We start from the raw sequence: 12,016 nt of genomic DNA on the forward strand, positions 1-12,016 counted from the left end.
TGATGAGAGGAGAGTTGTAGTCCAAAACATGAGGAGGGCACCAGGTTGGGGAAGGGCCATCACAATGAATGTTGGCAAGTTATCGTACTTGTATGATTCAATCAAGTTCAGGGTTTGGGTGTTGCTTTGGATAAAACATGCTGCAAGGGGAGGACAATTTCTTGGAGTACATTCTGATGAGAGGACTGTAATTATGTAATTATTTAAATTTATAGAAGGCTTCCCCCCCCCAAGTTAAAGATTGTTAGAAGGCATGCAGTGAGAGAACTGAAATGAGAACAAGAGCAGAAGCCTCGCTGTTCAAGAGCCAACTTAGTTACATTTCCTGGTACTCCTGAATTAACAGTTTTCTTTCTGTAGACTCATTTCAATAGCCTTCCTTGGCAAACATGTCTGATTATCTAAATGTTCTAGGTCAATCTTACTGGCTGGGGCTGATGGGAGTTGTGAACATATTTATTTTATTTAGGGAAAGCATTTACAATCTACATTTCATCCGAAGCTCCTAGAATGAAAATAGACATAGCCCAATCCAAAAATGAATAAAATTAAAGCAGTGTAAAAGGAAACAAGAAATAAACATCAGGAGGCCACCAGGCCAAGGGACGAATGTTGAATCAAGCCAGGATGGCTCAGCTTCTAGTGGCAAATTTTAACCTTGATCTGAAAAAGTTGCATTGACCTCTACATCTACAATCCCAGACTGGCATCAAGGTATGCAGGACTTTTAAGGACTGCTTTGCAACTCTGCAAACAACCCAGGCAAGATTGTTGCCTGATCTCTTCCCTGCCTAAACCACATTAACCATTATAACAGCATTTGAAATGATGCTTCACTCTCTCCCACCATTTGTTAGAACAGAAGGATCTCTCAATGAAGCAGCTCTTACCCCCGACTCGAACTGCTTGTCATTCTCCATAATTGCACATCAATTATAAATAGAGCCTGAGATTACTATTTAATTGCATCCTACAGAAAAGGGTGCATTTTCCCCCTCCCCAATTATATAAAAAAGCGCTTTGTTTCAAAATTCATAGGCCTGTAGGTTTTCCTCAGTTCCTATGGACACCAAACTGAATTATCTGTTTCAGAAGAATATTGCCAGGAATACTGAGCCCTTCTTTTATTTCCCAGAGGGGGTGACATTATCAGAGGTTTGGAAAGATCTCCCAAGCTTTCTGAAGTGCTTTAGATGAATAGGGGAAGGCAAGGAAGAGTGTGCAAGGCTCCTGAGACATTTTCTCTGACATTTGTTCTACCTCTATTCTCAGAGGCTATATACTCAGTTGCTGAGAATTGCAAGTGGGGCAAGCTTGTGGGCTTCCCACCGGGGCATCTGGTTGGCTACTGTAAGAACAGAGTGCTAGATTAGATGGGCCTTTGACCTGATCCAGCAGGCTGTTCTTACGTTCCTACCCACAACCCCCCCCCAAACTCTGCAAATCTTCAACAACATCAACATGGAGGCACAATTATGACTTCAACTGTGACACTGAGATTGGGGATCTGCAAAATGGCTTGCAGGATAAGCCCTGAGATTCTCCATCAAAGCCAGACATAAATATGGAATTTTCATTTGCTGAGCGCACACATTATCAGCAGTGACCATGAGTGCTATTTTTCTGCATGGAGAACATTTCATAACAAAGCCATTGATTGGATACCAGGAATTCCATACAGAGAACCTTCTGCAAATGAAGCATCTACAATTATGCATGTTACCATCTTAGTTTAATTATATATTGAGGAAAGACACTGGAAAGCAAAAACAAAACTGGCAACAAAGGTCAAGTCAAGGAGGATGAATGCAATAATCCACACACACTTCTGCATATGCAGTCATTTCCATAGTTACTGTATCTGTTTGTTCAAGCAAACTGGAGGCCAGTATTAGCACCACAAAGAGACTGCAAAGGGAGTCGATTTTTTATGATATGGACAGAAGCTGTTTAGTGAACATCATAAAATTCTCTGTGAAAACCCACTCAGATAGCAGGTCTCAGAGCAGCGGGTGCCATTTTAAACAGCACAAAAAGGTTAATTCAACTTAATTTTGAAGCTTCAAAGGCTTTCTGGAACTCCTTTTTTAACTGTGTCATGTACATCCCTTCAGAATACTTTACCCAGAGTTTTCTGTACACAGCAACAGTACCTGCAAGAGGAACACAACATCCAACCTAAAAGTGGCTGCCAAGACAATGATGTCTCTTTACAAAAAGAGTCACATGGTCCCAACGACTGGGTCATCATATCTTCTGAGCTTTGAGGATAGAGCAGCAATGAAACTTCAGACAGAGTGCATTAGTAAGCCCTACCCTTTTCCATTATGATAAAAACCATTCTGTTTTGGTCACATATGAAAGGCTTATAGGAAATATAAAGGCAGTTATAATGCTCAGCAGCTGTTTCCAGGATACCTTCTCCTTGAGCACTCAGAAAAGAAACTGAGCATCATGCCTGGAACCCACAAGCAGTATCAAAATACACATAATGAAACAAGGAAGATGGGGGGGGAAATGGGGGGCACGAAAGCTACATTTGGACTTACCGTTTGGTTATCTTCATACAGCTTCAAGTCATATCCACTCAGCTCCACACAGAAAATTATTGCTGTAACTCCCTCAAAACAGTGGATCCATTTTTTGCGCTCCGACCTCTGCCCGCCAACGTCCACCATTTTAAAAGTCAGCTCTTTGAAAGTAAACTTATTTTCCACAATCCCTGTGGTCATGTCCCGAGAGCGCAGAATGTCTTCAACTGTTGGGATGTAATCTAATGCAGCAATCCTTTCTAGGTCATTCAAGTAGTAGGCAGCATTATCCTCTAGATGGTACTCGTTGGAGCGACAGAAACACTCCTGTACCCCAGGGTCAGCCCAGAGCCTCTTCATCACCCCAAGCAGCTCAGGCGTGATCTCCCCTTTGCTTTCCGCAGGGCCCGTCAGAGCAAAAAGCTGCACCGCATCGTAGGCGCGGTCGGGATTGTGGAACTCGATTTTCAGAGTCGCCAGGGCGCGGATGATGCGAGTGAGGGAGTCGATGGCGTTATAGATAATCAAAGGCTTGTACTCCTTGCAGGCCTCCAAGTTGAAGCCACCGCTGTGGATAATTTTCATCTGCTTGACAATGGTGCTTTTGCCAGAGTTGCTGGTGCCAAGGAGTAAAAGCTTGATCTCGCGCCGCTGCCGCTGACTCTCAGAGCGCAGGTGGCGGTCAATTCTCCGGGACCGCCGCGCTGCCTCTTTCTCCTCAGAGCTTTGCCTACATCCCATGGTACAGCAGAGACTAGCAGAAGGGGATAGCTGTAGACTCTCTCTCTCTCTCTCTCTCTCTCTCTCTCTCTCTCTCTCTCTCTCTCTCTCTCTCTCTCTCTCTCTCTCTCTCTGCTTCCCAGAAATAACTGCAGCGATTCTTTTTATCAGGTGTATCTTCTGGGAGCAGGGTGAGAGTACTGTCCAATTTGTGATGCCCTCCAATAGACCAGGACCAAGTACTTCAGTCCCAGGAAGGTTGCAAAGTCATAACAGACAACCACAAACAAACAGTAGCTTCAGCAGAGCTCATTAGCACTCCCATTTTCTGAGGAAGCATTTGCACGTTCCTCGTATGAAGCTTTCATTGCCCACAGAGTGGTCAAAATCTGCCCAGTGTCCCCCTTTGCTCTCCTGCATAGCTCTCCTGCACAAAGGCAAGGAGGAGGTGCCCTGGCTTCTGCTGCACTTCTAAGTTTCACTCGTAGTTTCCAGTTGCTGTAGCAATGCCATCAGGTGCAGTGAAAACTCCTGTCCAGTCTTGTGCTGCATTTATTCGGCTTCCCTTTCAGACGTGATTCTTTATGCTGGTCAAGTTTGGGTACATGAAGCCACAGTCTCCCCCTGTTAAGACAGTGGGACAGAGGGGGAAACATTAAATGAACTTCTTTAACCGGGGAACTTGAACATCTTATCCTCCCCCAAGCAAGCAACCCAAATAGAAAGCAGGAAATCTTGGAATGGAGCAAAATCACGGCTAGCTGAAGGCTGAGGAGCCCTGGAGATTGTGTGCTTGGCACAAAAGCAAACCTAATCCCTTTGTCATTCCACCCTGATGTTTTTATTACCCAAACCCACATGAGCTTTTTACGAGCTCTTCTCTTGAAGAAGACAACCCTCCTCTTCCTGCACAGCCCTGTCCTGACTGGTTTTTCCCAAAAAGAAGGAAATAAGAGGGAGAGGGAGATAGCTGCACCATTTCCTTCCCTGTTGCCTCAGAGTCCATTGAATGCACATGTGCAGGTACCCACACACACACCCCACACACACCCCCATTGCTTTCCTTACTCTCTCTCTTTTGGCATCAAATTTTTGTTTTGCAATTCATGGAGTGAATTTTTAAATCAAGATCTTAAAACAAAGCTTTCCAGATGAGTTTATCTGAAGTAATGGGCTCTCCTTCATGGGGGATTTTTAAACAGAGTTTGAATGGCCATCTGCCAGGGATTCTTTAACTGCGATTCTTGGATTGGACCAGATGACCCTTGGGGTGCCTTCCAACTCTATGCTTCTATGAGTGCAGAAACTCTGTTGCCTTTAGAGCAGTCTTCCCAAACGTCATGCCCTACAGATGTTGTGGACTGCAACTCACATCAGCCCAGGAGGGAAGGAGGCTGTTTTAGAGGGTCTTTGTGGGCTCATCAAATACCCAAATAGTTCCTCACTCCTCAGCTCAAACAAGAGGGAAGCCTTAGCATGTATGATGGCCTTTGTTGACATTTGCCCCTTGTTCTTCTTGCCTCACCCACCCTTGTTTCCCTTAAGCTTTCTTCCCCTACTCTTGATTAGGGATGGGACAGAAATTTGATTCAGTCCACATTTAAAGGGAAGCCCACTTAACTGGAACTTTCCAAAACAATATAAGGACTGCAACACAGGAAACCTTCAAAATTCACACTTCTGCGAATTTTGTAGTGCAGTTCTCCAGCCAAGTAATGTGTGCACAAAAATGCACCTGCTGGGTTAAAGTGTGCACAAAAATGCAAATGTATGTGAAAATAGCATACAGTAATGCATTATATTTGGGAAACTGCTTTGCAAACATATGTCTATTAGGCAAAATTCCATACAAAAATGTGTCTCTTAGGAGAAATTCACACTAAAACTCTGATAAATTTCAGTGAGGACCTTTGTAAAATGATGTGGAAATGTAGAGAACTGAATTTAAAGTTGAGAAAAATGAGAAACTTAAATTGACAGATTTGCCCTTCAGCAATTCAGTAATCAGCCACTCCAATGATCTCAAAATTAGTATGTGCATACCTGTTTTGTATCTGAAGTGCTGTGCTATTTCCTCATGTCTTCCCGTATATTATGACATTTCCTGCTGATTTCTCCCAACACACTTCAGCCTACAGCAGGCATCCCCAAACTTCGACCCTCCAGATGTTTTGGACTACAATTCCCATCTTCCCTGACGACTGATCCTGTTAGCTAGGGATCATGGGAGTTGTAGGCCAAAACATCTGGAGGGCCGCAGCTTGGGGATGCCTGGTCTACAGTAAGTTAAGCTGTCCCTCCCTGTCAGAACCCCAGCAGGAACCAGTAGAACACATCCAGTCTGACTCAACTTTCTAAATTGAGCAAAAAAGCCAGGATTCCTTTACAGCCTTCTCTAACCTAGTGTCCTCCACATATTTTGGACTGCAACTCCCAGAACAGACATAATTTTATTGTATGCTGCTTAGAAACTTTGCTGATTAAATGGCATACATAAAAAAATGATCTGATTTGAACATTTTAATCAATGTCCCGAACGCTTTGTTGCTTCTGTCATATTATGACTTCTTGACATTATTATTTTCTGTCTTTATAAAGGGGAGGGTGGAATCTCCAGCCCATGGGTCAATCTTCATCTGCCAGTGGTCCAATTTGACCTGTGAGGCCATTTCCACTGTAACCACGGCCACCTGTCAGTCAATTGACATCACTGGGTACATCAGCTGATGGGCAGGGTTCAATCCTGCTGGGTACCACCTCACCAGCACGTTCCCTGTAGGGAATGCTCTGGCAAAGCAGACCCCTGTGGAGAGCAGGATTGAAGCCTTCACTTATCAGCTGGTGAGCAAAGAGTTCAATCCTGCTCGGTGCCGATTTGCCAGCACATTCCCAACACAGAACCTTCCCTCCACACCACAGCTTAATTTTGACAGGACTACCCGTTCAATTGGCAGCTGAATTGCCTGCGAAATGGGGGGAGACAATGTTCTGGTCCATCAGGTCAAAAAGGCTTACTGTAATTTTTTTTCTTATGTAGTCCAAAGCAGTTAACCAGACTTTAAAATTTGCAATTTAAGAACTGAAAAGCAACTGTCAATGCCATTTTTGTTCTAAAACTTGCAGCAAGCAACTGCAAAAATAAATATTAAAAGCTTCAGAGGGGGGATAGATTTTAGGTTCCTTGAATACTTAGCTCAGTTACAGTTAAAAACGAACCAAATATCAGCTCTTCGGACAATAAGACCAAAGGCTCATCCATTCCAGCATTTGTTTTCACCATACGCCAAAAAAAATCTTGCCCTCCAGCATCAGAAACAGGAAACTGAAATGCGTCTTTTCCTTCCTCTTGCAGAAGGACTCTTCTTACATTCTTCCTGAACTCTAATTTGGTTAGGCATCTGCAGGCATCATCCCTGGAGGAAGGAATGCTATGAAACGGGGTTGGCAGACTCCAGGTGTGTCAGATTGACACGTGTGTGTGTGTGTGTGTGTGTGTGTGTGTGTGTGTGTGCGTTTTACTAAAGCCCTAAGTTCTACCAACCAGTGCCAGGTGCATGAGAGAGATTTTAAAAATTAAAGAACAGGGGGGCTTCTGAGCACATTCTGAACCAGGGGGGTTGTTTCCAGTAGCAGAGCTAGAGCGCACACTGCTTTCACACAAAAGTCTGCTCCTGGTCAGCTTTCTTCATTTCAGCAGCTTAATTCAGGTGGGAAAAGCAGCTATGCTGTTGCTATCATTAAAGAGCCAGACAGTCTATACAATTTACTGCAAATTGCACAGAGGTCTACCAACAGAACCCAGCCCTCCTTATGCTCAACCCTTCTATAACCCACAATGACTGTGCTCTGCCTCCACAGTCAGAGGCAGCAATGCTTCCGAATACTAGTTGCTGGAAACCACAGGAGAGGAGAGCGTACTGGACTGGATGAGCCATTGGCCTAAGCCAGCAGGCTCTTCTGATAACACAGGGATAACACTACTGACACCTCTGTGAAGGTACTTGGAGCAGTCCGGTCCCCCCAACCGATCTTAATTACAAAATGATCTTCCAATTTACGTTGCACTTTCTGCATGGGCAACAGTTGCTGCCAGCTGATTAGCTGATTGGTCCAAGTGCCATAGCCACCCTCCAGCATTTCCTTCCACAAACACGGTGCTTCCCTTTCTCTCCCCACAGACTCCTGTTCCTCTAGTCCTCGATACATTCTTCCTCTTCCTCTTCTTTTGGAAGCTGCAGATGAGGCAGTGAGGTCCAGGCAGCCACAGAGTCCAGATAACTGGATTAGATCAGAGCGCTGCCTTTAATCTGTAGAAGCTGATCTGTCAACAGCACCAATTAGGAGCTTAATCCTTTCAATCCCATAGATAAATTGTACAGAATCTGCTCTAGAGCTGTTATACACACCGCAGACTGGTAGCAGTTCATTGGCATTGAGTGGGTTGGTATACATGACCCTTTTGAAGACATCCGTTCCTGCAGGCGGTTTAAAACTTGGCAGATTTATTTTATCTGCCATCTGTTTGACTCCTGCTTATTTTGTTGATGCCGTGCCCTTTAACCCTGTTTTGATATTGATACTGGTTTTTAATGTTTGTTCTGTTAGCTGCCTTGGACATCTTCTGATGGAAAGGTGGGGCATAAATTGACTTAAGACGAAGTGCCTCTTACTTAAGGAATTTATATCATATATTCCACGTAAGTCCAAACATGGCTATAACAAATAGCTTGATGATAAACTATTAGTTACTTTATTTATTTGCATTAGCATGCCACACCATAACACAAAGTTAAAATAAATAAAATAAGACAGAAGTTAAATAAAGTTCTGTAGGAAACTTACATTAAATCAGTAAAAAATAAAATAAGCAAAATAATATATGGAAGCCATAAAATCAAAAGCAACATAGATACAGCTAAAGCTGGAGTGTGCGTGTGTGGTGTCACTAAAGCCTGAAAGTCAAAACACAGATTTTAAAACTATGTAAGTTAACAAAAAGGCCTGGGTGAAGAGAAAGGTGCCACTGGAACTGGTGCCACGTAAGCCTTTCTTGGAAGAACTGTTTCTTAACCTAAACGGCCTTGACCCTGTATACCTGTATATCTCAAGGAGTGTCTCCACCTCCATTGTTCAGCCTAGACACTGAGGTCCAGCTCTGAGGGCCTTTGGCGGTTCCCTCACAGCGAGAAGTGAAGCTACAGGCAACCAGGCAGAGGGCTTTCTCAGTAGTGGCGCCCGCCCTGTGGAACTCCCTCCCATCAGATGTCAAGATGAGTAATGATATAACCTTTAAAAGACATCTGAAGGCAGCCCTGTATAGAGAAGCCTTTAGATGTGCAATGTTTTATTATGTTTCTATATATGTAGGAAGCTGCCCAAAGTGGCTGGGGCAACCCAGTCAGATAGGTGGGGTACAAATAATTAAAAAAAAATATTATTATTAATAATAATAACCAGAGTGCCCCTCCTGAAAAGGCCACCATCTCCCTGGTGGGTGCAGCAAGGACAGCAAAACATTTTAAGGCAGGCATGAGTTATGACTAGAAACCCGCAGCGAATTTGAAGTTTTCAAGTACACAAAAGAAAAGGGGAAAAGAGCAAAGAAACACAACAAAACCAGCTCCCATTCACAGGCTTATTCACCAATTCACTCCCTTCAGACTTTTCTCCCAGACTCTCAGAATGCCCTATGTGGGGTGTGTTCTCTCTCTCTCTCTCTCTCTCTCTCTCTCTCTCTCTCTCTGGAAGTTCTGAAAAGGCTCACAGCTGTCTGTCCACCTGTGGGGAGGGAACTGCATGAAGTGCCCTCAAGGCCACACATGGGAGCCAGGCTTGCATTGTAGAGCACAAACAATTCAAAATGGGACTCCTACGAAGGTGAAAAAGAACTCGAGGAAGCAAACAACTGTAAAGCATGTACCGCTTTAAAAATCTCCAAATATGGATTATAAGTGGAATATAAGTTATCTTTGCAAAGCAAATTGGCATCAATGCACCACTTCACTTGGCACCTCAAACCTCAGTGGTGCCCTGTGCAGTGCCAAAATCAGGTCCGCCCCGCCCCCACCTTCCATTGGGTGTCATAGTTGCAGCTCCCCACCCAGTGCGACCGCACCAGTCACACTCCCCTAGGTCCTCCTTTGGTCGTCATGACTAAACTCGAGGATAAGCACAGAAGAGTCTGCACAGAGATGAAGCCCAAATTCTACATCAAGTGAATCCATCTGAGATTCTGTACTCAAAAGAAATTATGCAAATCAGGAGCAAAGTATGATGATACCTGCCACCCCCTGGAGCCTTTTGAAGACACTGCCTGCATGTTTTCAAATGCACCTATAACAGCCATGAAGGACAGAAGCATCCTAAACGTTCCTCTCTTAAATAAACCTCTCCATGCTTCAGCTCTTTAACAAGAATAAGGCACACCAATTGCTCTTATTGGGATGGTTTTAAAGGAGTACAGAACATTGCTGTGCTGATAAAACTGATATTATTCACACATTATCTCAAAAGCCAGACGCACTTATAGAAAAAATAGCTCTGCACGTTATGGCCAGAGCAAGGTTCACTCTAATCAGGGAAGCCATTTTCAGAGGCATCCTCTGTGCTCCAGCCAAAAGCCTGCTCACTTTGCAACCTATCCAACTCTGCAAATGCATTAATTCTCAGTGCTTCCGTAGTACATTACTGCGAATTTCCTGGGCAGCAAGTAATGTGATAACTAGAAATACAGCCAAAAAAAGAAAAAGTGGGTTCCATTCTGCTCTTGAATAACAAGTCCCAGGAAAAGCTCCATACCCTCTTGAGCTATCATTTATTTAAGGTGTGGGCTTCAAAATGATATTCTCCAAAGAAGCTTCCTCACCCTTTGGGTGGGAGAAATGGGTCTACACATGCTTTTTTTCTCCCAGAGATGGAAAAGTGGCACAGGGGAAACAATATGCAGCAGAGGGGAAAGCAACACAGAGGGAGAAATCTTGCCACTCTTGCTCATTTTTGTTTCGCTCGGTGTCCCAGTTCCTCTCTTAGCCTGAGTGATAGAACACCTGCAGTTGTGGGAGATGGGAGAAGGAAGTGCAATATATATATATATATATATATATATATATATATATATATATATATTCAATCCACATTTTAATCAATTGTTTTTTTTCCTTTTCGTTTTATTGTAATTTTATTGATGTCAGCCGCCCTGAGCCCGGTTCTCACTGGGGAGGGTGGGGTATAAATAAATAAATAAATATTATTATTATTATTATCCAGGAAACTGGTAGATCAGATGGAAAGGGGTAGAAAAAGGCAGAATGGCTGAATGACAAATGGGGTTGGGGAGTGGCGAACAGCCACCCCAGAGCAATGCTATGGCTGAGGTGACAGAAGCAGCCTCAACTTAATTGCATTTTATTGTTTTATGTAAGCTGCCTTGGAGATCGAAAGGAGGGGCAGAAGCTAAGTAAATAAGCAGTCAAGGCTAAGCATGGGCTTTGATTTGGCTACGTAGGTTCAGTGCATCTCTTTCTATATATACACATGCTTTTTTGAGATGTTCCATCTTACACACAACTGGAAAGACAGGATGGGGTATGTACAAGCCACACACTCACATACCACTGGAAACCTTATGGATAGGACTTTCATGGTACATCTGTTATTAGTTATCTGCCCATGCCTTATGATGTATTTGGAACTCCTAAACAACCTTGGAAGCTGGGTTAAAGAACATGGCATCTCAAGGTTCCCTAAATGCAGTTCCTGAACTATCTTCGATTGCTAGACCTATTATTAGTAGCAGTGGGACATATTCTATTCTGGCCCCATTCTTAGAAGTTATTTCTTGAAGCATGTCCACTGGATATTCTGAGCTCATTTGTATTTGACTCCCATTGTAAGTTGGTCCCAATGTGCACCTCTTGATGTGAATCGAGAGCACAAGAAGCAGCGTCCTTGCCACAAGCCTTCCAGGGGAAACATCCATACAACATTGTCTTCACAATTATCAGATTTTCTGCCTGGCTGCTGGTTTTTAAGTGCTCTCTCTCTCTCTCTCTCTCTCTCTCTCTCTCTCTCTCTCTCTCTCTCTCTCTTTTCACTCAATTCCTTGGCTGTCGCACCAGCCCACCACATGTTCTAGTTCCCCCACCTTTAAAGGTGCCAGATTGTTCTATTCGAAGCCTCTCAAATCCACCTCGCCCACTGCCATCTCTTGCCTTTCCAAATGGCACTTCCGTACACTAAAAACGGGAGTATGAATACAACAGACGGCCACTGTAAATAAGCTCGAGGGCCATATGAGATGGTTGAATGTATATGCTCCAGCAGAGGGTTCCCAGGCGACAACAGTGAATTAGTTACTTAAAGGTTTAGGGGCCAACCATGAATGGTTGTGAAATAAACTGGGGTTTTATTAATCATGCTTTATTAAACATGGAGGGAAAGGAGTGCAGGCTGATTAAGCATCCTGTACAGCAGCCTTCTTCATCAATCTGGTACCTTCCAGATATTTTGACTACAACTCCCATCAGCCCCGACCAGTATATGCTGATGAGTATTTAGTCCGGAACATCTGGAACAGCAGTTTGATGAAGGCTGCTCTACATCATTGTCATTGCCTCAGCAGAAACACCAAGAAAGCAAGAGGTGCTTCCAAAACCTTTGTAGATGGAGAAGCAAGGCCTAGTTGTCAGCTGTGGTTATAAGGAATATTCGGGGTAGTGTAGCAAAGCAGCAAGCCCTGTGTTCCCACTGATTACCTGCATATCTGA

General features: G+C 43.8%; 2 protein-coding genes across 6 annotated transcripts in view; one reads left to right on the forward strand and one right to left on the reverse strand.

The window, feature by feature from the left end:
* RSPH14 (radial spoke head 14 homolog) overlaps positions 1–12,016 on the forward strand; it is a 63,768-nt gene that overhangs the window by 27,000 nt on the left and 24,752 nt on the right. The gene's annotated exons all lie outside the window — the stretch shown is intronic.
* The window catches only part of GNAZ (G protein subunit alpha z), a 40,636-nt gene that overhangs the window by 15,309 nt on the left and 13,311 nt on the right, over positions 1–12,016 (reverse strand). For both annotated transcript variants that reach the window (XM_035098244.3, XM_035098245.3), the window contains exon 2: positions 2,550–3,875. In XM_035098244.3, coding sequence (XP_034954135.1) covers positions 2,550–3,272 — 723 coding nt within the window. In that variant the 5' untranslated portion in view covers positions 3,273–3,875. The remainder of the gene's footprint in view (positions 1–2,549; positions 3,876–12,016) is intronic.

Source organism: Zootoca vivipara, chromosome 16 (assembly GCF_965207765.1).
Source record: "Zootoca vivipara chromosome 16, rZooViv2.hap1.1, whole genome shotgun sequence".
NCBI classification, from domain to species: domain Eukaryota; kingdom Metazoa; phylum Chordata; class Lepidosauria; order Squamata; family Lacertidae; genus Zootoca; species Zootoca vivipara.